General features: G+C 44.8%; 1 protein-coding gene across 2 annotated transcripts in view; it reads left to right on the forward strand.

Moving 5' to 3' along the window:
• The first annotated feature begins 740 nt into the window (after positions 1–740).
• The window catches only part of NEBL (nebulette), a 378,828-nt gene continuing 351,973 nt past the window's right edge, over positions 741–27,595 (forward strand). Inside the window, exons 1-2 of one of the 2 annotated variants that reach the window (XM_086334546.1) lie at positions 741–1,183; positions 2,510–2,604. In XM_086334546.1, coding sequence (XP_086190672.1) covers positions 1,115–1,183; positions 2,510–2,604 — 164 coding nt within the window. In that variant the 5' untranslated portion in view covers positions 741–1,114. The remainder of the gene's footprint in view (positions 1,184–2,509; positions 2,605–27,595) is intronic. The other variant, XM_086334545.1, reaches the window with a different exon arrangement.

Here is a 27,595-nt window from a genome sequence, read left to right on the forward strand (position 1 = left end):
AAAATACAGCTAAATAAATGACGACAGTTTAATTAATCAGGAAAGACTTGATTAGGGTCTAAAATGACCAATCGTTCTCCAAGAATAGATATAAAAAGTGCAGTGATGGGGAGCCAGTGAGGACCCCATCCAGGTTCCGAGGACTTCACGCGGCACGCGGGGGACGCTTTCTCCGGGAGAAGACCCGTAGGAACAGGCGCGGCACAGCCCAGGGCGCTTCGGGGTCGTGAATCCCCAGGTTCCCCGCAGGTCTCCAGGCTCCCGGGCCTTGTGTGTGTGTATGTCTTCGCTGCGCGATCCTGGACCATTCTCTGCCCGGGGACTGGGCGCTGCGCAGGGCGTTCCTGCGCCGCCGCCCGCGACCCGAGGCTGGAGGAGGAGGGTGGGCGTACCCCCGCCCCGCGCTCCCCGCGACCTTTGGGTACCAAGAACGTCAGTCTGCCTGGGAGTGGGTGGGGGGTACCGGCTGGGGCAGGAGAGAGGAGAAATGGGGGGCAAGGAGTGCGCGGGCTTGAGCCCTCCCCGCCCTGCGTTGTCCCCCAAACCGCCGCCGCCGCCGCCGCCCACCTGGCCGCCCCTGCTGCGGCAGCGGCCGGAGGCTCGCTCCCAGGCCTCCGGGTCGCGCTGTCTGCGGAGCTTTCCGGGCGTCTGCCCTCCCCCCTCCCCCGCTTCGCCCGCCCTCCCCCGGGGCCCGACGTGCTCGTTCCCTGCCACTTCGGTCGGGGCGCGCCGGTGGGTTTGGCCTGCGCCGCGGCGGCGAGGCGGGGGAGCGAGTGAGCGCGAGGGGCGGGAGCGAGTGTCTGTGTGAGTCACCGGTACCTGGAGTGAGAGCGGCGCAGAGCGAGCGGCGCGGAGCCCGAGCCGGAGCCGAGCCCGAGCCCAAGAGCGCGGCCGACCCCTCCGGCGCCAGGCCCCGCTGCGCACCCACCCGCGCCGCCGCCGCCTCCCCGCGCGCCGCGCCGCCCGCTCGCCCCCCGGCCCCGCGCCCGGCCGCCCGCCGCCCTCCCGCCTGCCCCGAGGCGGTGCGGGGCTCGCCGGGGGATGTCACAGCGGCTCCTCGGAGCCCCCAGCCGCCGTCGCCGCCGCCCAGCCGCCGCCCCCGGGAACCGCGACAATGAACCCCCAGTGCGCCCGCTGTGGGAAAGTCGTGTATCCCACCGAGAAAGTCAACTGCTTGGATAAGGTGAGCGAGGGGGCGTTGGGCCAGCCGAGACCTGCCCGGCGCCGGGCTGCACCTGCTCGTAGAAGTTTTGGCATCTCTGTTGAAAAGAGAAGAGTGGGTTTGTGTATGTGTGTGTGTATGTGTGTGTATGTGTGTGTGTGTGTGCGTGTGTGTGTGTGTGTGTATGTCTTGGCATCGGGTGAGGGCACACGAAGACGCCCGCAGGAGTGCCAGAGAGCACGCGTGGCGACCGTGATGTTGGAACCGGGAAAGGCTTTTGTCGGGGTGCGGGCGGCGGGGGTGCGGCGCTGCGCCGGCGGCGGCAGAGCGGCTGCGGAGGGCGCCTGGCCGAGCGCGGCGCGGGGCCGGGAGAGCCGGGGCTGGGCCCCCAGGGGCAGTTCGGCTGGCCGCACCCCTCTCACCTCCACTCGGACCCCTCCTTGTCCTGCACCCGCACCTCAAGGATCCGCCCGGATCCCCACCTCACCCCCGCCCCAGCGCCTCCCACGAAGGCGGCGAGGTGGAGAGGCAAATAGTAATTAATATGTCATGGGGCAGCCGCAGCCGCATTGCTAAGAATAATCCTCGCCGGAGAGCCCGGGCTGAGCGCGGCGAGCCAGACCCACGGTGGGCTAATCCACCGGTTGGGAATTCCAGAGGAAGTGGCTTTAGCTCAGCCCCTGCAGCCCTGCTCCCCTACCCTTCCCGGGCGTGGATGGAGTTCAACAGCCCAGGAGAGAGACCCTGGCTCTATCCTAAGTGACTGACAGTTGAACCCGGCCGAAGGCGGTCCCGGTGAAATTTGCCTGTGGTCACACAAATGCCTCTTAAGAGCACGCCGTCATCCCTATAGTCATTCCAGAGTCCATCTTTCTCGCAATTTAGTGGAAGCTGGACAGGCATGGGAAGGTCAGGGGTACCTACATAGTGCGCCTCTTGCCACATCGCGTTGCCTGACCTGCGGTGGACACTGTTTATCAAGATGCCCCGGACAGTTTAGGCACTTTGAACTGGATTCATTTTCCTTGAGGCCACTTCACAGTTTCTATTTCTCCATTAACCAGGCGCAGAATTCCTTTTTGGCTGCTCACAGAAGTGTGATCCGGGCAGAGCCCTTGGCATTTCTTCCATCTGAGTCTGTAAATTGCAGTGGGGAGTCATTTAAAACTCAGTGTTAATAACTGCCTGCGTTATTTACTTAACTGAAAGTCCGGGAAGTCCACTGGTACCTACAATCATTTTGTTGTAGTATTTTCAGATAGGAGGACTAAAAATGTCTCTTTTCTGTACCCATCCTGGAAAGAACTGGCATTGTACTGACATTTTAAACATTTATTTTTTTTCCAGTACTGGCATAAAGGATGTTTCCATTGTGAAGTCTGCAAGATGGCTCTCAACATGAACAACTACAAAGGGTATGAAAAGAAGCCCTATTGTAATGCGTAAGTATTGTCAACATGGTGTGCCAGGTGCGGGCACAGCGGCAGAGCAGAGAAGTGGGTGGATCTGCCTGTTCTGAAGAATTGGCTTACTGTTGTCACCCAGGTGTGGCGGTGACCAGTTATCTGTTTATGCCACATCCTCTGGGGCCATGTACTTTGTTGAAGGTCATTGCATTTTCGTCTTTCTGATGTGCTGGGAAATTTGTGTGTGCCTTCAAACAGAAGGTTAGTTCTTGAGATTCAGTGTTGCAGAGTTAGAGACATTGGTCAGAAGCTGAGGAACTTACACACCTGAGAACATGCAAGCTATGAAATGCATGTCAGATTTGCATTGTATTCATATGCCAGTTTCCATTTTAATCATATGGTATGGCCGTGCTACATTTTCTGCCCCAACCTAGTCACTTGGAGAAAGGAGTCTTGCTCCTTTGGTCTTAGCTGAGACCACTCCGGAGATGCTAGAACTTAAAAAGGGAAGCAAAGTATTGAGACCTGGGTATTTCCAACTGGTTAATAGTAGGTCCGTTGGTGGGGATTAAAGTTGGTAAGTTATCTTTGGTGGGCTTTACTGTTGGCATGCTACCAATCTATGGTAATAGTGATTAGGGAGCATTTATATAGTGCATATCATGTCTCAGGCCCTATTCTAAGCACTTTGTGCATACTGACTCATTTAATCATTATAGACCTTATAGCTTAGAGGGTTGTTATTATTCCCATTTGTCAGATGAAGGAGTTGAGGCTTTGAGAGGATAAGCCTGGGTAAGAGGCTCAGATCACTCCTGGAGCCTGCAAATGGTCAAAATAGCCCAGTGTGTCCAAATGGCTACCTTGCCACCCTCCGCCTGTGTTTCTCCACTTTTTGAGCATCCTCCCACTCAGACTATTTTCGACTATGGGCTTTTGGCCTTGATAGCTGAACCTTTTTCTTCCCGGTTCCCTTGTGGGGGCTTATCCAGCCTGGAGGCGGCAGAGGAGCCCTAGCCTTCTGGCTGGAATATTGCCAGAGATTCATTCTCCCTGGAGTTTGGAAAACAGGTTCATTCAGGTCTCCTGGAGATGGAGGGCCTGTGGTTCATTCCTGCGTCACTCATGGGAGTGATTTTTTCATAGATGGTAAATTTTTGGTAAATGGATGTAATGTGCTCATACCTCTCTGGTGAATAACTTAATTAAGAATCTCTTTGTATTCCCTTTGGTCCTAGTTTAGTGTTTACAAATAGACCAGAAACATGAAACTATAGCATTGAACAGAATTCACGATTTGAATAAGTCCACAGATAGTTCCAAACCATTGATGTTTTCAGCCCTCCAGTATCATGCCTCTTACTAGAATAACAGAGAGCAATAAATGAGGTCCCAGTGTCATGGTCGCCTGCTTCTCTTAGAGGTATGGAGGGTTGGTTAGAGATTAAAAGCAGGCAGCAGTAACTAGAATGGAGAGGCCCCCCAACTCCGCCATCCCACCCCTACAACCCATAAGCAGGATGATTGTTCTTTGGTTAAAGGAAATTGAACCCTGTAACTCTTCCAGCCTGTGGCCTGATTCCATCAGGCTGATTGGGCCACATCAGGATTCTTTATAGCTTCACAGTCTGAAGTTTAACCCAGTGATAAACTTTGGTGGTCCTGGAGGAATGGGGAGGGGAAGGGGAAAGCCAGGAAAGAGAAAAGGAGAAGACAGCAGCAAATATATATGTATATGCATAATGTATTTATGTGTGTATATATATATATGTAAGATATATCTATACTATATACACATGAGCTTCCCAGGTGGCTCAGTGGTTAAGAATCTCCTGCCTTCCAAGCAGGAGACTTGGGTTCCCTTGGGTGGGGAAGATCCCCTGGAGGAGGAAATGGCAACCCACTCCAGTATTCTTGCCTGGGAAACCCCATGGGCAGAGGAGCCTGGTGGGCTGCAATGGTGTCTCAAAAGAGTTGGATACAACTCAGCGACTACACAACAACAACAAATATATGTTTATAGACATACACATATGCTCACACTCACACAGAACTGAATGAGGGAGAAAAAAGATGACGAAAACAAAAAAGGGCAAAAAAAAGAAGTGTAACTGAAGTGGAGTCTTTGACTGCTTTGGGTCACTTGAAAGTTCAAAGCTTACTGCTGAGTTTCAGTTCACTCCAGTTAGAAAAGACTATCAGATTCTGCAGTAAGTCATGGTTGGCTGGTTGGTCCCCTGACTTGAGTGAACTAGTGCCCAGAACTGTGGAAATTTGGACCCCCCCCAAACCAAAACCCTCTCTTTGTAGATAGGAAATATACTGCTGTGTTGTTTCATAGGTCTGAGTCTTATTTTGAAAACTTTAGGTGTATCTAAATGGAATGCTTACAGGTTTTCTCTCTAAAATTTTTTATGTATTTACTAGAAGTAAGTTATTAGCTTTGTTATTAGGTTTAGGTTGAGTTTTGGGGATCGGCAGCATCTCAGATGTTTTGCTTAATGTCGGAACTGGTAGTCCACTTCATAGAGCAGCGAGACAAGGGAAGACAGAAATCCATCTTTAGTGAGTAGAGTTGACGGCTTAAATGTTTAATTTAGTTTTACATTCATGTCACAGCTTGATATGCTGTCTCCCAGAAAATGAGCCTGGCAAGCTTTCAGGTTCTGCCTGCTGTTCCAGGCTGGTAGGCCCCTCTTCTTGACCCTTATTTTTCCAAGGGCACAGGCTGCCACGTAAATTCACTGGTCAGCATGGATTACCCTCTGGAGATCCCGGTGCCTTTGCTCTAAATCAGGTGCTGTGTGTCAATCAGCTGTTCCCTGTGGTCTTGGCCAGAGGGGCTGCCATCATTTCTCTGGGTCATTGGTGGAAAACTGATTCTCTGAAGCATACTGCTACCGGAAAATGAAACATTCTATGTCCATGTAAAGTAATATTTTATCTGCCCCTGGTATGGCTCAGGAGTGAATATATATACATGCTTAAATGAAAATGACTGTTCTTCACCCCCTGTAACTTTTTACTGTGAAGATTTTCATACGTATAAAATGGTTAAAAGAATAAGGCAATGAACTTCTGTATACCCTCCACTGAGATGTAACTGTTCTTAACATTTTGCAGTATTTACCTCATGTGTTTATCTAGTTATCTATCTAGATATATTTATTATTGTTGGGCCATTCATCAGTTTTAGGCATCATGTTAGTTTTATACATCAAGATATTTTATCCCTAAAAATGATATCACACAGGTACTAAGAATAAGGATATTTTTCTTAAGGAATTACAGAGCCAATATCACACTTAAAAATTTAACAAAAATTTCATAATAGCTTTTAAAATCTTGTTCACATTCACATTTCCTTCACTATCCTCAGGATATCTTTTGTAGCTGTGTTTTTTTTTTTTTTTTAATTTAAATCCAGGATCCAATTAAGGTTCATACTTTACATTCAGTTGTTATAAAAATGACAACTTTTCTTGATTACTGGAGATTCACCATCAGGTGTTTAATTTCTGCTGTCATTTCTGTTGTTTTACATAGCCTGTCAGAGCTTTCAGGAAAAGGACTTAAGTAGCATTTCTTGTAAAAATAATGCATGTAATTAACTTAAGAACCTTTAAAGTAAATATTAAAATATGCTGAAAAAAATTGAAAGCATAAGCAGACATTTAGGGTTTTTTTAAGGAAAACATAAAGGCTTTTCATTTTAACTGATACCCAGGGGCAATTTTTTTTAATGGAATGAAGTAGTGAGTATTTTCTTTAGTTTAAATGTGTTGCTTGTTTATATTCTCATGTGTTTAGAGAAGAAACAAGTTTTCTGTTTGATTTCATGCAAAGGAGAACATGTATAAAATATAATTTGCATACTATTTAAATTTTGATCTTTTGATAGAAAGATCAAAGTATAGTGCACACTAGTTGTAAGATTAGGCATGATACACATTTAGTTCCCAATGCAGCGGTGTACCCTATTAAAATATTGAAAAACAAACTGATCGACTTGAGCACGTGTCATGTTTCCACAAGCCTTTATGTTTTGTCAGCAGGCAGTGGATTCTTTTGCACATTCAAGATTTCTTCCCATCACGGAACTTGCAAAGAAAAGAGGACTAGGCGATATTTTTATTGCTCATAAATGCTGGGAACATAACACTAGCTGATTAGACAAAAAACACAGCTCATATCTGTAGGTGAATTAGTATGCCAAGTTAAACTATAAATGTATTGCTACCCAACAAGCCCTACAGAGAACATAAACCCCTTAAGGCTGTTTGTCAAATAGAGAATTTAATGTATTGTAAGTGCCAGAATTGCATTTATTATATGTTTGTAAAGAACATATTGGTTCTTAAGATATTCTGAGCAGTATCGTCACTTAGCAATGCCAGTGACTGGCCATTTCATGTACTATCGCAAGCAGCATGTTATTTTAGGTCAGGGGAAGGGCCAGTTTATGATGCCATCTCTTAGTGGAACACTGCCAATAATTTCCCCAAATCATCACTTGTGGAGGGATTTTTGGGGGGCTGCCCATTTGTTCTGACCTGCCCACATTTAATATCCCTTGTATCTGTGTCAAGTGTATCTTCAGTTAGGGCCCTGAAGGAACACAAGTGTCTGTACTAAATATGCTTCGTTATCCTTCCAAAGAAGCTTCCTTCTCACCAGATAGTTTCACTTAACATAATTTTGGAACAATTTAAAAATAAGCCAGCAGGAGCTGTTCGCTGTGTTTACTTTCACTCTGCCTGTGTTAGCATTCTGTCTTGTGAATATTTATGGACTATCTGCAGCCTGGATGATGCCAGGCAAGGTGCTCCTGGTTACGGGCCCCTCGGAGCGGTCAGCTCCATTCAGCCAGCTCGCCGTGAGGGGGTTATCCAGGCCAGTGACCCAGCAACTCTCATCTCCTCTTTCTCTGTTGGTGACTCTCCACCAGTGCCTTTACTAAGGGGACCTCAGAGGACACAGAAGGAAATTGAATTTAAACCTGAAAGGTTTTTCCATCACATATTTGCCTTATCTCTGCTGATGCCTCCCAAACCTGGTTCCATAACACTCCAAGGACTTGAATTATCTCAAGGGGTCTTAGGAAATTCTTGCTATTAGGTTAGCTTTAATTACTTAAGAACTTTTTGTGAAAGGCACAATGGGACAGTTGGCGAGTTGGAGCCAGACAGAACTAAACTCGAATCCTGGCTCTATCATGGTCCACTGATTCTCTGGTCACTGAGCTTGTCTTTTCACCTGTGAAATGGGTATGTGTGTGTGTGTGTGTGTGTGTGTGTGCGCGTGCGCGCGCACATACTCAGTCATATCTGACTCCTAAAATGCGAATAGTAATGCTTAACCTGCAGATCTGAGTGCGAATGAATGACACTGGGCATGTCAAGGTTCCAGCCTGGTTTCTGGCACATCACAGACCTTAAGGAAACTGTGGTGCTCTTATTTCCTTGGTGGTGCTTTATTGAGGGGTGAAGGAGGAAAAAAGGATGGAAGGCAGAAGACGAATTTCCTTAGTACCCGGTTCCAGGACCGCCCCTCAGATACCAAAATCCGAGGCCGCTCAAGTCCATGGTCAGCTCTCTGCATTGGTGGTTCTGCATCCTCAAGTTCAACCACCTGGGGATTGGGTTCCACTATAGTATTTATTGGAAAAAATCCATGTATAAGTGGATCCTTGAAGTTCGAACTCGTGTTGTTCAAAGAAATGATAGTCACACCTGTTAGAAGGTGTATACCAGTACTTTGCACACTATAGGTTGCCACCCGTTTGAGGGTTGTATCTAGAACTTAAAGAATGAAGGAGAGAAGGGGAGAGAGAAGAGAAGAGAGAAAATATCAGAATGCATTTGAGTAGTGGAAAGAGTACTGTTTTGGCAAAGATTTTTTCAAGTCATATGTGTAAAGTGTGTATAGCATCATGATGTAAAAAATATTTTTACTGGGAGATGTAGTCATAAAAGATTTGAGAAACCCTAGCTTAGTTCCCTATTCTTAACGCCCCACACATCACAGAGTGTTGGAAGTTGCCAGTATGTACAGTGCTGTGCGGAAAGTGCGTGAATTCAGACAGCCACTGCTTTCACTCTCTCTGTCTGTGCAGCCACACCCTCTCCCATACCCAGCTGTCCTTCAGGACTCAGCTCAGCCACAAGAGCCCTCACCATCCTATGGAGCAACCATGAGCCCTCTTCTTGCATGGCGTGGCTCTGAGGGCAGCTGTCTTGCTTCCCTGGTATCTGCAGAGCCTGGCACTTAGCGCTCAATAGAGATTGGCTGCCTCAGTGAGTGTGATGGTTATACTGCAGCCCAGAGTGTGGTCTCTGGTCTCCTCCCCCAGTTCAGGATGTGGTCCAGCAGAGCTCCTTCTGAGCCTGGGTATCTAGAGGAGCTGGCTTGAGAATAGACCTTATAGAACCTGAATGGTGGTCCGGTGGCCAAGCTTCACCAGATCTGAATACCAAAGGATAAAGTCTCCCCAGTGGAGGCATAGACTCACCTTTGCCAATCCAAAGTGAACGTGAGGAATTACCTTTCTGTGCTAATGGGCTCGGTTTCAAAATATGATACCTTTCTAAAAGATTCTGTATGGATGCTCATTAATTTTCTTCTGGGTTTAATTATAATCTGTAAAATGGGATAGTTTCTACCTAAGAGGAACGTTTATAGAAATGAAAAGGGGGAAATATTTGTAAACCTCAGCACATCAGATAACACCTAAGCTAAGCTGAGCTAAGTCACTTCAGTCGTGTCCGACTCTGCGCAACCCCATAGACGGCAGTCCACCAGGCTCCCCTGTCCCTGGGATTCTCCAGGCAAGAATACTGGAGTGGGTTGCCATTTCCTTCTCCAATGCATGAAAGTGAAAAGTGAAAGTGAAGTCGCTCAGTTGTGTCTGACTCCTAGCGACCCCGTGGACTGCAGCCCACCAGGCTCCTCCGTCCATGGGATTCTCCAGGCAAGAGTACTGGAGTGGGGTGCCACTGGTCCCCTCCCTTATTTATAATAAATTGAAAGTTTCTTATTTCCCCTTTAAAGAAAGGAGGAAAATGTCACATTGTTAAAAGCAACAGTTTCTGTGGGAGGACATTGTGATACATAGAGGTTCTAGTTTGTATCAATTAGAATTCTGCCTTGTCTGACTTTTCCATTGCCTACTGCATAGAGATGAGACCTTTTGCATATTTCATTTTGCTAAAACTGGATGATTGAAAATGAGGGAAGGAGACGCTTTACTTGAACTAAATAAAAAGGTTCCAGTGTCCATGCAACCTGATCTGATTCTCAGGTACCTTATGGAACCATTGACGACATCAGATGAATTTTAGTATCCTTTGAAATCATTGTAGAAGGCTCTATTTACATGTCACGCCCTGAGTTCTGCCACATTTGGAAGTATTTCCGTCTGTTTATGATGATCTGTGTATTACAGAGTGATGTCAGGTTAGAAAAGATTTGGGGCTAAAGCACAGCGATACTTCCTAAATCACAGTGAGATGCAAGGTTAATGCAAGATATAGATGTGTGCGCTTAAAGGGGTATTGATTATGTGTCAGGGGCCTGTGTAAGAGTGCATTTCAGTACGTCTTTCTTTAAACGTTTTCACATGAGTGCTTTAAAGGACGCTTGGTTCTTGGGAACGTCAGGACAGTGAGTGAGGCAGACAGACCCACACATGACACCCCCATCCTCCAGAACTTCACGGCCCCCTCATAGCTCAGTCTCTAAAGGCACAGGAAGTCAGATTTTTTCTTTTCCTTTCTGGTTCTGTTCTCCTCTAGTCAGTGTTACTAGAAGAGCTAGGCTTTTTACAGTGGGGGAAGTGGGAGCTAGAATAATGTTGATGAGCTGAGTACTCAGAACATTTTGAGGATTTGGTAAAAGGATAATTTTTTTGGTTTTATTTTTAATTGAAATATAGTTGATTTACACTGTTAGTTTCAGGTGTACAGAAAAGTGATTCTGTTTTAGAATGTGGCGGTGGTTTAGTCACTAAAGTGTGCCTGACTCTTCACAACCTATGGACTGTAGCCTGCCAGGCTCCTCTGTAGATGGGCTTCTCCAGACAAGCATACTTGAGTAGGGTGCCATTTCCTTCTCCAGGGGATCTTTCTGAGCCAGGGATTGAACCCAAGTCTCTTTTGTCTCCTGCACTGGCAGGTAGAATGTTTACCACTTGTGCCACCTGGGAAGCCATATATATATGTACACTTTTTCAGATTCTTTTCCATTATAGGTTAATACAAGATTTGAATGTAGTTCTTTTTGCTGTACAGTAGATCCTTGTTGTTTATCTATTTTATATATAGTAAGAGGATGATTATTGATTCTAATGTTCAGCTAATCTATCAAAGGGTTCTGTAGCCTCTCTTGCAAAGCTAGACATGGGGCACAAACATAACCAGAAAACAGGAAGCTGTGGGGAAGGACCAGGTCTGAATGGCAAGGATCGTTTATTCCGGCACTGGAAACCCAGGGTTCACTGTGTCTGTGATCAGCTGTGTGTTTTTCTTAGTCCTTGAGAGCTTGTCATCATGTTCAGCTTCTGTTTACTTTTCCACACTCTCTGCCGACTCATTCCCATCGAACCGTAGGAGGAGCTAGAAGAAACCTAGTTCGATGTGTCTACTTTCGAACAGCCTGAGATCGATTTGTAGACGGGTGGCCTGGTGGTATACTTCTGCTTCATCTCTGCAGTCTGAAAGCCTTTTAGACAGAAATCCTTGATCAACTCTTCTGATGCTCATTTTCCATCCAGAGCAGGGGCAGGTCAACCTCACAGAGAGGTAGAGACACGGGATGGCCGCGCATGGCCGTGGGTCAGAGACCTGGGGTGTGGAGTTAGACGGTTGCCTGCTGGGATTGAATTTGGTCTTGAAATCTGACTTCATGATGTGTTACTGGATCAAGAGTGTGAACTGCACCAAGTTCAGGCAACACACAGAAGCATCAGGAACGGTGCAGCGAACGCACACATCAGTACAGAAAGACGTATAAACATGTATTTTTGATGGTCTGCTCGGATGCCTGCATCATCTTCTCCTGGCTTCTCATCCCACCGTCCACCCAGAGCCCCAGGTATCTCTGTCATAGTCTACACACCCTTTTCCTTCTGTCCCTCCCCATGTTTATCCTCTCTGTCCTCGCCCTGCTTCTGGCTCTCATACTGTTTCATCAGTGATCAGAGCATTGTCCCCTACCTGATCTCTTTGTTCTAGTCTTTCTCACTTTTTTTTTTTGCTACACCATGAGGCATGTGGGATCTTAGTTCCCTGACCAGGGATCAAACTTGTGCCCCCTACATTGGAACCACTAGCCCACCAGGGAAGTCCCTAGTCTTTCTCTTTTTGAATGCTTTTTCTGTCACTGCAGTTTATCTTTTGAAACCATAGTTCTGGCCATATTATTCCCTTATACACACACTTCTGACGGCTCCCCACTGCCTACAGAAAAACAAAAAAGATTTCTGATAGAAACCCAGGGCTTTTCATACTTTCTCCACTTCCTTTCACACTCCTCTCAAACCACACTGGACTGCCAGCTCTGATGCCTTCATCGTTTCTTAGCTGAGGTCTCAGTATTCTTACCTGTAAAAATGGGCATCGTAACAGACTCTGCCTCATAGGATTAAGGGTTTATTAGCATATCATTCCGGAGAAGGCAATGGCACCCCACTCCAGTACTCTTGCTTGGAAAATCCCATGGATGGAGGAGCCTGTTAGGCTGCAATCCATGGGGTCGCTAAGAGTCGGACAAGACTGAGCAACTTCACTTTCACTTTTCACTTTCATGCATTGGAGAAGGAAATGGCAACCCACTCCAGTGTTCTTGCCTGGAGAATCCCAGGGACGGGGGAGCCTGGTGGGCTGCCATCTATGGGGTCACACAGAGTCAGACACAACTGAAGCAACTTAGCAGCATATCATTCTAAATAATAAGTTTAGCCACAGTTTCAAGCATACAATAAGGAGGTATAAAAGTTAGATTTTCATTGTTATTAAACTTGACATGGTGATTTGACCTTTTTCTCACACTATTCTTACACTGTGTTCTATCCTTCCTTCTTTTAAAATTGCTTTGGGACCTCCCTGGTGGTCCAGTGGTTAAGACCTCGCCTTCCATCCAATACAGAGGTGTGGGTTTGATCCCTGTTTGGGCCATTAAGTTCCCACATGCCCATGCTTTGTGGCCAAAAAGCCAAAACATAAAACTGGAGCAATATTGTAACAAATTCAATAAAGATTTTAAAAAAGTGATCCACATTAAAAAATACTTTAAAAAGACACCAAAAAAAAAAAATCTTAAAAAAATGAAATTCCTTTCACATGGCCGTAACCACCTTTGTGAAGCCATTCTGCACTCTTAGTTAATTCAGTTCGGTTCAGTTCAGTCGATAAGTCGTGTCTGACTCTTTGCAATCCCATGAATCGCAGCACACCAGGCCTCCCTGTCCATCACCAACTCCTGGAGTTTACCCAAACTCATGTCCATTGAGTTGGTGATGCCATCCAACCATCTCAACCTCTGTCGTCCCCTTCTCCTCCTGCCCTCAATCTTTCCCAGCATCAGGGTCTTTTCAAATGAGTCAGCTCTTTGGATCAGGCGGCCAAAGTATTGAAGTCTCAGCTTCAACATTAGTCCTTCCAATGAACACCTAGGACTGATCTCCTTTAGGATGGACTAGTTGGATCTCCTTGCAGTCCAAGGGACTCTCAAGAGTCTTCTCCAACACCACAGTTTAAAAGCATCAATTCTTCAGCGCTCAGCTTTCTTTATAGTCCAACTCTCACATCTATACATGACTACTGGAAAAACCATAGCCTTGACTAGACGGACCGTTGTTGACAAAGTAATGTCTCTGCTTTTTTAATGTACTGTGTAGGTTGGTCATAACTTTCCTTCCAAGGAGTAAGCGTCTTTTAATTTCATGGCAGCAGTCACCATCTGCAGTGATTTTGGAGCCCCCCAAAATAAAGTCAGCCACGGTTTCCACTGTTTCCCCATCTATTTGCCATGAAGTGATGGGACTTGATGCCATGATCTTAGTTTTCTGAATGTTGAGCTTTAAGCCAACTTTTTCACTTTCCTCTTTGACTTTCATCAAGAGGCTCTTTAGTTCTTCTTCACTTTCTGCCATAAGGGTGGTGTCATCTGCATATCTAAGATTATTGATATTTCTCCCGGCAATCTTGATTCCAGCTTGTGCTTCTTCCAGCCCAGCGTTTCTCATGATGTACTCTGCATATAAGTTAAATAAGCAGGGTGACAATATACAGCCTTGACGGACTCCTTTTCCTATTTGGAACCAGTCTGTTGTTCCATGTCCAGTTCAGTGTTGCTTCCTGACCTGCATACAGGTTTCTCAAGAGGCAGGTCAAGTGGTCTGGTATTCCTGTCTCTTTCAGAATTTTCCACAGTTTATTGTGATCCACACAGTCAAAGGCTTTGGTATAGTCGATAAAGCAGAAATAGATATTTTTCTGGAACTCTCTTGCTTTTTCGATGATCCAGCGGGTGTTAGCAATTTGATCTCTGGTTCCTCTGCCTTTTTTAAAACCAGCTTGAACATCTGAAAGTTCACGGTTCATGTATTGCTGAAGCCTGGCTTGGAGAATTTTGAGCATTTCTTTACTAGCGTGTGAGATGAGTGCAATTGTGCGGTAGTTTGAGCATTCTTTGGTGTTGCCTTTCTTTGGGATTGGAATGAAAACTGACCTTTTCCAGTCTTGTGGCCACTGCTGAGTTTTCCAAATTTGCTGACATTGCTTAGTTAATTACTGGACTCTTTCTCTGTGTACCCACTGTAGTCTTGATGTCTCAGTTTTATCACTTATCAGGAACCCTCCCTTGTACTAGAACTGTGCTTGTCTCCCTCTTCAAGCTGGTTTCCTGCTGAAAATGGGCTGTGAAGTTCTCAGCTGGTGTTGGAGCTGGGTTGGATGTGGGGAGTTAGGTCAGCTGCAAGAGCTTTGCTTCTTGAAGGGATTATTTCTCACGTGTGTTTCAGGAATTGAGAATATGTTGCAGTGCTGCAGTGCAGTTCTTTAAAAATTTTTTTTAATTCACTTTTGGCTGCACTGGATCTTTGTTGTTGCATGAGCTACTTTTTAGTTGCGGTGCACGGGCTTCTCATTGTGGTGGCTTTTCTTGTTGAGGAGCGCAGGCTCAGTAGTTGCTGTGCATGGGCTTAGTTACCCCGCAGCATGTGGAATCTTCCCAGGAGGATTCCTAACCACTGGACCCCCAGGGAAGTCCTGGAAGTGCAATTCTGATGCGTAAGTGAAGGGTGCCATCCTCAACAAGACAGCCCTTGCTTCAGATGCCTCTGGAAGTTCGGGCGTCCCTCAGACCAACTAGCTGCAAACTTGGAGAGGGGGTCCCCAGCCCCTTCAGATTTCACAGTTTGCTAGAGTGACTCACAGAACTCAGAAACACTGAAGATTATTGTTTTGATCAGGACACAGGCAGGACCAGTCCAGCAAGGAGACACATAGGACCCGGTGTGGGAGGGTCCTGGACCTGCCCTTGTGCGGTGGAGTCAGGAGCAGTCTGCCTTCATCCCGCCCTCCCCACACATCCATGCATTCCCAAACCAGGGATCTCAGCCAGATCTGGAGCTTTGGTGTTCAGAGTGTTTAGTGAGGTTTCATTGTGCAGGACGATGACTCTTTGGCCGTGAGATTATTTGACTCCAGCCCCTTACCCCTCCCTAGAGGAAGTCCACTCACGTCACCCAATGCAAAGCTCCAGCCCTCTAATCGCATGATTTCTGGAGCAGCCAGCCCCATCCTGATCATCTTGTTAGCACAACTCAGGCGTGGAACCCAGGGCTCATGAATGTCAAAGATATTTCCAATTACTTGTGCAATTCCAACTCTTTAGAGTGTTTCCCAGGAACCAGGGACTAATGCTACTCAGATTCGTGATTATACAACAGGCCTGCTTCTCACTGTCCTCATCGGATGTCCTGTTTGTGTTGTTGAGACTGCACTGCCCTTTCATATCATGAATGTTCCTGTCCCATCATGATGAGAAGGCCCATCTCAAACCCACCATATCTATGTAGTCCGTCAGTAGAGGCTGGGGAAGACATGTGAACCGTTGACAGCCTGCACACAGGAGGTGGGTGGGAGGACCTATTTGTGGAAGGACCCTTGATATAACTCTCTAGGTTTGGTTTTTATAAAGAAGCAAGTCTTTCCTATCAGCACATTACATTCTTGAGGGCGGGAATGGTCCCAGTTGCCTTTGTACCCTTTGGTACCTTCTGTGTGCTTGGTTACTGTCCCCTCATAGTGCAGATTTCGCAGCAGCTCTGTTGCGGGTGCCACGAGCCCCTTTAATTGTCTGAGCCATGCAGCTCAGCCTCAGGCATCCCTCACTGAGAGCAGGCTCAGTAGGAAGAAACAGACTCTCTTTCATGAGGATCTGTGCGGTGATCCCAGTGGACCGGCCATGCTTGGGCTGACAATACCCATGAACAGCAGCTGCCACTTTCTCTGTTTAGGTGGAGTGTGGAAGTTTATAGCTAGATTAGTGGTCACTGACATGCAGCCAAAAGGTGACAAGAGGAGTGCCGTCTACAAAGGTAGTTGGTGAAATCACCTGGTCACAACTGTGTTTTTCCAAAGGTCTCAGGACTGACTCCTGTGTTTTCTTTGTTTTTAAATTCGTTTCGAATGAACTTTTCGGTCAACCCAATACTTTTTGGCCACTCCACATGGCATGTGGGATCTCCCCCAACCAGGGATCTAACCCACGCCCTCTGTGTTGGAAGCGTGGAGTCTTAACTCCTGGACTGCCAGGGAAGTCCCTCACTCCTGTGTTCTGAACGTCAGGCCGTGTTTTCATTCACTTGCCTATCCGTATACTTTTTTCCCAGAAATAAGTATGATTTATTTAATCCCTGAAACAAAATATAATCAGGGATTAATTAATCCCTGCTAGATGAAAAAGTCTTTACATTGTTTTATGGGGCTCCTCTGGTGGCTCAGACGGTAAAGGGTCTGTCTGCAGTGATGGGAGATCTGCGTTCTATCCCTGGTTCGGGAAGATCCCCTGGAGAAGGAAATGGAAACCCACTCCAGTACTCTTGCCTGGAAAATCCCATGGACGTGGGAGCCTGGTGGGCTATAGCGGGGTTGCAAAGAGTCGGACACGACTGAATAACTACCACTTCACTTCATGGAAGCATTTAATTTTCTTTAGTGACTTTCTTCAATTCTGTCTTTTCTTCCAGATTTCCAGAGCTTCAAAAACAACTCAGCAGTGATCTGTGCTTCTTCCCCCTCCCCCCATGCCAAAGCTGGAGTGCTCTCTGTGCTCCTCACCCCCACCCCTCTTCTCTCTCTTTCTCTCTCGCTGTGTTAAACTCTTCTGTGTTGCCACTGACGTAGTTCTCTGGTTTCCTTAACATTAAGTGAAATTCTATTTTAAAGTGTCTAGATGTTTAAGGCACATTATAATTAAGGGTTATTCCTGTCAGGAATAGAAGCACCATATTAGAACAGTTCTTCCTTGGAGGCTGCTAAAGAAGGAAAATCCAGTTTAGAGGGTTTGCCTCTGTGGTCTTTTTTTTTTTTTTTAAATGGTAGTTATGTAACATCAGGTTTAATTGGCCAAGACTGAGGAAGCTGGTTTGATTGTGTGCCTCCTGGTCTATGTACCTGAGGAGATAAGTGGTCAGCGCAAGCACCCATAATTTGTACACGTGGGCTACTGCCCAGGAAGTGTCCTGCACATGGCAATTGGACAGACGTTGAAAGAGAAGCAGTTTGTTTTTTCTTCCTGCCATGATGAGTATGTAAGAGCCACTGAATAAACACTTGTGGATTGACTTTAAAAGCACATTTGTGCTGAATGGGATATAGCAGTCCTCTGTTTGATAGTAAACCTCCCAACGCTGGCATCTTTCTCTGGTGTAGCCTGGCGGGTTAGGAGAGAGTGCTACTCAGGGTTTAAAAAGTAATTCCCTGAACTCTGCTCAATGTAATGTGGCAGCCTGGATGGGAGGGGGGTTTGGGGGAGAATGGATAGTACGTATGGCTGAATCCTTTCTTCATTCACCTGAAACTATCACAACATTGTTTACTGGCTATATAGAACTTGATACAAAAATAAGAAGCTTAAAGTTAAAAAAAAAAAAATTCCCTGCAGGAGAGAACAGGTGGTAACATAAAAGAAAGATCCCAGTGTACAAACTATGGGGTGTAAGGTTCCAGGATGTATTGTACAACACGGGAAATATAGCCAATGTTTTGTAATAACTGTAAATGGGAAATAACCTTTAGAAATTATATAGAAATAAGAAATTAAAGAGAAAAGAAGAGGAAAGGTTAGCGATCATTTTGAAGAGGCGGCAGAGCACAGAGAGTAATAACTGTGGAGCCAGATGGCCTGACTTCAAATCCCAGCCTCGCCACTCCCTAGCTGGGGAGTGTCACTCAAGAGTTCTTTGTCACAGTTTCCTAATCTGCCCTTATCTGTAAGTGGGAGGCAGTGATGGTTGAGCACATTATTTGCAGAGAATTCAGTGCAGCACCTTATACCTACAAGTTCTCAGTATATAGAAACTATTTTTTTTCTCTCTCTCTCTCTCTCTCTCTCTCCAGGTCTCTTCAGGTAAAACTTTGCCTATACCTGTCACTTATTTCTAGAGCCAGACATATCCAAGATGGTGGTGTGGTACCCACTCTCCATGTCTAAATGTCTTTGTACTTTGACCAAGCGTGGAGGAGAGGGGAAAGCCCCCAGAAGAAAATGGTGCCGGGCTGCTGTGTATGGTGTTCAGTCTCAGGGCAGACTCTGTAGAAGTTAAATTTATAGTTTGATGACACCCCGTTTTATTCTGTATGAGGATAAAGAATCTGTATTCAGTTCGGTGTTTATCATTATTGGTTTAGGTATTCCAGCAGGGGGTGTCTCCATCTAGAGAATGTAAATATGGGGTCTCACACTACACTTGAATAATTCAACTGAACAAATATTTGTGGAACTCAGATCCAGAGTGCAAGGCAATCTTGAATCATGTACAAAATTCTGAGGGATGTAAAGACAGCTATGAAACAGTTCTAACCCTTGGGTTTAAATAATACAGTCTATTGAACAAGATAAAAAGAAAAAAAAAATAAGAAGTACCTGTGTGGAGGATGAGGAAGGATTGAATAATCCTCAGAAGCGACCAACAGGGGAATATAGCGATAATCTTACCCATCTGTACCAAAGCATAGGTGCTAAGGATGGTTCACTGGATCCAGAGGTATTGTGGGTCTGTGGTGGGGACAGGCTAAGTAAGTCCTGGTGGGGCTTGCTGTGCTAAAAAGAAACAAATCTAATAGGTGGGTCCGTGTATAGAAGGAAAGAAAGCGGAAGGTGAAAAAGTGATGGAGAACTTTTGGAGGAGGATGAAATGAAGGAGAAGCCAGTTTACGGCAGACCAGGGGCCACTCGACACAGGTACAAAAGATAACTGATGGTTTCTCCACGTGCGCACACTTTGGCACAGAGGCTGGATGCTGTCTAAAGGGAGGCTTTACTGAGACAGCTGTTCACAGATTAAAAGAATATCAGTTGACTGTTTGCTTTGCTTTTGTTTATAGTTTCCCTGTTTTCAAGCTGCTTCCAACTTAACGTGGAAAGTGAGGAAGGGTGGGCTGGAGATATCCTCGCAAGTGGTTGTGAGGGTATTGGAGCAAGTGGTCTCTGCTCCCTTGATGCTCACCAGAGTGACAGGAGAGATTGCTGGTCCCACCACACCCCAGACTTCAGGAAACCTGTTCACAGTGTGTGAGATGCAGAGGGGGCGTGTGAGTTCAGGAAGCCCCGGGTTACGAGGCAGCAGCCACGTAAAGTTTAGTCCTCCCTGTGCATCCAGGGGCAGGCACCGTCCTTGCCTCACAGTTGGCCTTAATAAAGAATTAGTGAATAAATGAAAGAAGGAATTAAAAAGAAAGGGGGCTCTGTTAACTAGAAGACTGTGAAACATAAAGTTCTGATTGAAAACGTTAATTATTCCAGTGAGGGAGAAAAGGAGGAACAACTCTTAAAACCAAAACCAAAACCCACAAAAAAACAACCTAGGGCACCACCCCTGGAGTCTTTTGAACTCCGATTAGCACGACACACAGTTTAAAAGATGGGAAACTGGGAATTTAAAAATGCGCGAACAGTCTAAGATTAGGGTCAGGAAAGCTACAGGCTGACATGAACCATGGCTTGTGAAAAATTCTCGAAACGAAAGGATTTTAAAAGCTTTTATGTTCCAAGAAGGAGCTCCCAGATGGTTCAGTGGTAAAGAATCTGCCTGCCAATATAGGAGACACAGGAGATGTGGGTTCGATCCCTTGGTTGGATAGATTCCCTGGAGGAGGAAATGGCAACCCACTCCAGTATTCTTGCCTGGAAAATCCCATGGACAGAGGAGCCTGGAGGACTAAAGTCCATGGGGGTTGCAAAGAGTCAGACAACATTGAGCGACTGAGCACACACACGTTTCAAGAGAAAAGGTGAACTGTGGCTTGGGGAAGATACTGGAATAATAAAAATGACATAGGAAAGAGTAGAATTATTCAATTCCTAGTTAGCGTTCCTCTTTTCAACCAAGAAGAAGATATTTAAAACTAAAAAAGACCCATAAGAATCATTAAGGAATTAAAGCCTAGGAGAATAGGGTGAGGAAGAAGACATCAAGCCATTCTTCATGGTAGTAAAAGAAGTTGGAATCTCTAGATCCAGATGAATCTCTAGGTCTGGATGGATGGCATCATAGGGTCCTGAGAAGGCCCTGGGACTTCCCGTTGTCCTGGGACTGAAATCATGGCTCCCTTACCCTTGATGATGAAAGAAGATGTGATGGGGAGTTACGAGATGGATTTGGGTGCTCAGCTAGGTTAGTTACTTCCCTGGGCTCTGCCGCTGGGCCCTCATTTGTAAAATGACGTCCTGTCAGCCCAGCTGTCAATGGTCAGTGTCTCAGATATTGACAGTAATAGCACTCACTACCTCTTCTGGGTATTGTAAGGAATAAATCAGATAATCCGTGTAAACAGTTGACAGAGTTGATATCATCTAAGTATCTGTTACACTCATTATTCTTTGAGAAATAATGAGTATAATTATTGTTCTCTTTGAGAAATTATCCACACAAGAGAGCTTTGGAGATGGAAAAATATTTCAAGTTTTAGAAAGGGGAAGAGGAGACAGATTGTAGAAATTACAGCCTAATAAATTTGACATTAATTCCTGGCAGAATTCTCATGTGGATAAGTTCAGAGATGCTTGGGAGGATCAGCATAAAGAGTCCTAATGGCTTCTGTATTAGTTTGCTAGGCCTGCCGGGTGGACTACCATGAACAGGTGGCTTAAATAACAGGAATGTATCGTGTCACAGTTGTGGAGACTGGAAATCCAAAATCGAGGTGTCCCCAGGACTGGCTTTTCTGGGGGTGGTGGGCGTGAGGGAGAATCTGTCCTGGGTCTCTCTCCTTTCCTTGTAGATGGTTATTGTCTCCCTGTGTCTCTTCACATCATTTTCTCTCTGTGCCTGTGTTGAAATTTCTCCTTTTTTTTTTTAACAAGGACAGCGGTCATATTGGGTTAGGGCCCACCCAAATGTTGTTGTTCACTCGCTCACAACTCTTTGTGACCCCGTGGACGGCAGCACACCAGGCCTCCCTGTCCTTCACCATCTCCCAGAGCTTGCTCAAACTCATGTCCATTGAGTCGGTGATGCCATCCAACAATCTCATCCTCTGTCGTCCCCTTCTCCTCCTGCCTTCAACCTTTCCCAGCATCAGGGTCTTTTCTAAGGGGTCAGTTCTTCATATCAGGTGGCAAAGTATTGGAGTTTCAGCTTCAGCATCAGTCCTTCCAGTAAATATTCAGGACTGATTTCCTTCAGAATGGACTGGTTGGATCTCCTTGCAGTCCAAGGGACTCTCAAGAGTCTTCTCCAACACCGCAGTTTAAAAGCATCAATTCTTTGGCGCTCAGCCTCCTTTCTAGTCCAACTCTCACATCCGTACATGACCACTGGAAGAACCATAGCCTTGACTAGACGGACCTTTGTTGGCAAGGTGCCTGTGTTGAAATTTCTCCTTTTTACAAGGACAATGGTCATATTGGTTTAGGGCCCACCAAATGACCTCACTTTAACTTGATTCCCTCTGATGTTTCTGTACATGTTTCTCAGCCATGTTCTGAGGTCCTAGGGGGTTAGGAAAAAAATTTGAAAAATTCTTTTATTTTAAAAGTATTTGTTTATTTATCTGACTGTGCTGGGTCTCAGTTGCAGCACATGGGATCGTCATTGCATCATGTGGGATCTTTATTTGCGGCACACGGGCTCTCTAGTTACCGCACAAGGACTCAGCAGTTAGGGCTCATGGACTTTGTTATCCCTCGGCAGGTGGAATCTTAGTTCCTGGACCAGGTATCAAACCCACATCCCCCCACATTGCAAGGTAGATTCTTAACTACTGACCACTAGGAAAATCTCTTAACATATCCTTTTAAAGGGAAATTCAGCCCTTAACAGATTGACTAACAAAAGTCAAGTCAAGCAAAATAAGCCTTACTATTTTGGTAAGAAGAGAATTATATACAGAGTGAATGTAGAGATTTTTTAAAAAGGTTTTCAATACTCTTAATTTTCACAGCTGAAATTTATGGTGAGTATATTCCCCTTCCTCCCACACAGGCACTTGGTCTAGTCTGCGTTTGAATTACACACCTTGGCTCCAGTATCTGCCTCTTCACTTGGCTCCATGTTCTCAAGACCTCACCCTTATTTTCAAGGCTTTCTTCTCGTCCACCCGGGACCTTTACTTTGTGACATTGTGTGCCTTGTAAGCTTGCGAAACAATTATGAAATTGTTCTCTGATGGATTGTTCCTGCTCACAGGAAAATGGCATTAAAATATTTATAGAGAAATGAATTTCAGTTTCCAATGGAAAAGGCCAGAAGAAATATGGTTTAAAATTTCATAGAAAATGACACCGTTCTCATTATTTTATTTTGAAAAGGAGGAGGAAAAAAAAATCTCCTTGACGATGACTTCACCTTTTATTTCATGTGAAAAATTCCGGTGTGGAGATTTATCATCGTAATATTTCTACCACTGAGGATTTATATTTTCATTTCAGAATTTAATTATTAATTTGATCATGAAACTTTCTCAGAACTTCTTTATTAAAACCCCTTTTTTTATTTTACTGAGTAATGAAGAGTTTCATCTGTGTTTCAAGAGGTAGTGGAGTGGGCTGACTTTTGACACGTTGGCGTGTAAGTGTAGGCACTGGGCTCCTGAAAAGTACACGTCCAGGCCTGCAGGACAGGTGGATCCTGTGATAAGGCTTGTGTACGTCCTGCTTTGTTTTCAGTAGTCGTGCTCCCTGCTTAACCTAGTCTCCCAGGTGAACCTTGTCACCCGATAGAAATCTTATCCAGCCAGCGAGTTCATGTGTATTTTGAAAAGCAGCACGTCTCCTCCACCCTTGCCCCCTGACTTTGAAAACAAATCCCAAACACACTCCTCCTTTTTCCTCCTCATAATCAGATATTAACTTTCAATGCCTCCCAAGTCCTGTTGATGTTTCTATCTTGAGTTAATTTTTGGTAACTCTTTGTCTATTTACACATGGCTGCTTTTTGCTCCACAAGAAGCCGAACGGAAAGCTCTTAGGGCCTTAACAAAAAGACCTAGCCCACCTTTCTCCGGTTGTCCTGGTGTCTTTTTCTCCTCTCGTAAATAAAGGAATGCCTCTAATTTTGTTTTCCTTTATAGTTTTTGTCGGTCCTTTCTGTTTTCACCACTTATGGCCAGGAATTCAGCCTTGCTGTATGATGGACCTTTCTAATTTTTCTAAAAATCTTTGACCCCCTCAAAGAGGATTGCTGGGCCTGGCCTGAGACCGTAGTGCAGTGACCCGGCTGGTTTTTGAGAGTCAGCAGAGGCTGGTGGCCTGGGGCCTGTCCACCTCTGGCCTCATGCAGTGGGGCGGCTAATTTCTACGGAGGGATTGATTATGAGAGGAACAGAAAAAATGTTTTATAAATATCAAGGCACAGCACTACATCAATGGAAGCAGGAATGACCACCTGACTTGCTTTTCCAAATGTCTCTTGCTCAATCTTTCTCTTCTTTCTAGAACTGGCCAATACTTTATCCAGTCCACCGCTCTAGTCTTCCTTTCAAGTGTAGCGATTGTTTGAGCCTTAGCAATGCAGCAATTACTTGGGTTTTGAGTGTGCATTTTAAAGCTGAAGTGTTAACTTTTTATGGGCACAGTGCTCATGATTTCAAAAGTGTTCTTTTCCAAAAGTATATTTTTCAAATTGGAATATGCCTCTTCACATTATTTTAGGTTTTCTGTAGGACTGAGATTTTGAATGAGAGTTTGGGAGGGGAATAATTTTTTTCTGTTAGCTCTAAGCTTCAATTAAAAAACAATCCTCATGGTCAAAATCTTAAAGATTTATTTTATGATATTGTTAAGAAAGATGGCACCTGTATCATCTCTTTACCTTTCTGAATCATGTCGAGAGTTGCAGTGTTTGTTTTCATGCTCTGTCTACAGGCACTGTGCAAGGCCAGGAGTGTAGCAGGCAGAGGGAAACCTCTCATTTACATTGTGGCTCCCTTTCTAAGTTTGACTTGAGTGTTTGCTTCAAAGAGAATTTCTTTTTTGTATGAATAATATCAGGCATTCTCTTCTGAACTGGGAAATTGTTCTTTTCACAGTCAGTTTTTAGCAAACATTTTTTAAAAACAGTGAAACATTTCTGAAACACGTGTCATGAATTGTTCATTATGAACTTTCCTATTTTGCCTGTTTTAGTCTATGTGACTTTATTATACACTGCACCATTTAATAAATATAAATGCAGTCCTGCATCTTTCATAGAGACTTGCGTATTATTTTTGTACATCAGTAGTCTGCTCTTATGCTGGAGGATACATTCCAGACCCCAAGTGGGTACCTAAAACCATGGATGGTACTGAATCCTATGGAAACTATATTTTTTCTTATATATATTAATATATATATATGATAAAGTTTAACTTATAAATTTGGCACAGTTGGAGATTAACAATAAGTAATAATAAAATAGGACAATGATAATAATACACTGTAATGAAAGTTATCTGAATGCGGGTATTTCTCTCAGAATATCCCATATTTAAAGCATTTTCCATCTTATCTAAATACTTATCACGCACTGTGGCCATAACCTTTGCAGTTTGAGGTGCAACAGCAAAACACGAAGATTTCTTTTTCCTTCTTCATGATTTCACAGATAGATTATTTGTTCTTGCTGTAGCTCATAGCAACTTCAACCTACGACTTTTTTCCTTTCCTTATTAAGTCGGGACCTTTCACCTCTCACAGAAAGTGCTTAATGGCTTCTCCCTGGCATATTCAAATCACCAGCATCCCAACTCTTGCACCTAGGGGCCAATATTAAGTGACGTAAGGGTCACTTGTACACAAGCATTGTGACACTACAATCAGTGATCTGATAACCCAGGTGGCTACTAAGTGACTAATGGATGGGATACACTGGCCAAAGGGATGATTCACATCCCAGGAGGTGAGACCAGGTGGCTCATGATTTCATCATAGTACTCAGAATGGCGCACAATTTAAAACGTATACATTGTTTACTTCTGGATTTTTCCATTTAATAATTTTGGACTGTGGTTGCCCACGGGTCACTGAAACTTTGGAAAGGGAAACCGCAGATCAGAGAAGACTACGGTACTTTTATTTTGAGATTTGTAATACATGGAGAAGGCAATGGCACCCCACTCCAGTACTCTTGCTTGGAAAATCCCAGGGACGGGGCAGCCTAGCAGGCTGCCATCTGTGGGGTCACACAGAGTTGCACACGACTGAAGCGACTTAGCAGCAGCAGCCTCTGTAAGGGCTTCCCTGATGGTTCAGATGGTAAAGAATCTGCCTGCAATGAGGAAGACCTCGGTCAGGAAGATCCCTGGAGAAGGGAATGGCTACTCATTCCAGTGGGGCTTCCCTGTGGCTCAGCGGTAAAGAATCTGCCTGCTAATACAGGAGACACAGTTTCGATCCCTGGGTCAGGAAGATCCCCTGGAGACAGACATGGCAACCCACTCCAGTATTCTTGTGTAGAGAATCCCAGGGACAGAGGAGCCTGGTGGGCTACAGTCCATGGGGTTGCAAAGAGTTGGATACAACTGAACGACTAAACTTGTGTGGTGTAGTCATTAAGAGCCCAAGTTTTGAAATTGAACTTTTCAGTTTGAGCTCTGGACTCAATCAATTATTACTTCATCTCTGCAGCCTCAGTGTCTTTTTCTGTAAAATGAGGATAATAATAGCAGCTACCAACTGGAGTTGTTGAGAGATTTACTTGAAGATGTAAGTGCCTGACCCATACATGTTAGCTGTTAACCACTGACAGTGTGCATTTATGAGACAGAAGATACATGGTGTGGGGTCACAATTTGGGACTAGCAGAGATGTAGGATTCTAGGCTAGAGAAAACCACAAAGGATGGAAAGGGAGGTTGAGACTAAGGAGAGTAAGACCCTCTTGGTTCTAAGTGCAAAAGGCAGTGTTGCTTTTCTGTTGGATTATTCTATTCAGATTGTCGAAAGTAAGAAAATGGATTCAGGGTGTATTTATTTATTTTAAGATTTCATTGAAAATTTTTTATTGGAGTAAAGTTGCTTTATAACTTTGTGTTAGTTTCTGGGGCACAGCAAAGTAAATCAGCTCTCTGTATACATATATCCCCTCTTTTTTGGATTTCCTTCTGTTTAGCTCACCATAGAGCACTGAATAGAGTTCTCTGTGCTGTACAGTAGGTCTCCATTAATTAATCTATTTTATCCATAGTATCAATAGTGTATGTATGTCCATCCCAATCTCCCAATTAATATTTTCTTTGAAGTCATTTTTCACTTCAACAGAATAAATAGGAAAATATTTGTGGTCACTGGATTCCTGGACCGGAACTTGATGTGACTATCTCTTTGTTCTCTCGGAACAGGAAGCTGAATTACTGTTCTGAGTAGAGTTTGTGTCTGGAACCAGATATGTCACCTGATCCACACTTGGCTGGACCAGCTAAATGTTTGGATGAAGTGACATCCTTCTCTTTTTCTTTTTGGAGTTTTCTATTCTGGGTTAATGGATATTTATTGATGGGGGTTGGAGGGTGGCTTGTAATTTAGAATCAATTGGTTAGGGAAATCTAATCCTTAACATTTGAGCAAAACTTGGGGGAGGCCAGAGAATGAGCAAAAGAGTAATGTGATGTGTGACTGAGGTTTTTTAACAGGATTGCTCTGGCTGTTGTGAAAATAATGTACAAATAGGCCCCCAAAGGGCTTTTCCTGGGATGTGTATGCTGAAGGGACAGTCACACATAGGGTGTGTTGATGTCGTCTTTAGGTCTTTAGTGTAACCAAGGGTGTAATTTATGGTAAAAATTAACCCAGAGTTCTCATGAGGCCTCAGTCCTTGAGGGAGTTTTATCCCTGGAAGTTGGCAGGTCACGAGGGTTCCAGAAAAGCAACAGAGCAGGGGATTTCCATTATTATGGGTGACTACTGCTTTTGATTTAAGCAAGGTGGATATTTGTGGACATTGTTTTATTTGCAAAAATAGACCTTTTATTTTCTGAATTTACTATAGGCCTGGATTGGTCTAGAAGGAACTTGGAAAAATCCTATAGAATGATCGAGTCCTGTTGATTTCCCAGCAGGCGACCTCTTTCCTTTCCTTGCCCTCCCTCATTCCATCCTCACCTTTCCTGCCCTTCTGTGATGACCAGGGCTGAGGGCATTGCCCTAACAGACTATATATTTCTGAGTGGTGGTCATTAATTTCCCTTGGTGTGGCTGAAGAAACGTTCCTGTCACCTCTCTCAAAATGTAGAGTACCACCTTGGCACACATGTGTTTTGACAACGGAACCATGTTCTGCAGCTAGAGGCTGGCATGGTTCTACTTCCTATCAGTTTTCTTGT

The sequence above is a fragment of the Bos grunniens genome, chromosome 13, assembly GCF_055505025.1.
Source record: "Bos grunniens cultivar Pamir isolate PY7600 chromosome 13, Bosgru_T2T1.0, whole genome shotgun sequence".
Classification (NCBI taxonomy): domain Eukaryota; kingdom Metazoa; phylum Chordata; class Mammalia; order Artiodactyla; family Bovidae; genus Bos; species Bos grunniens.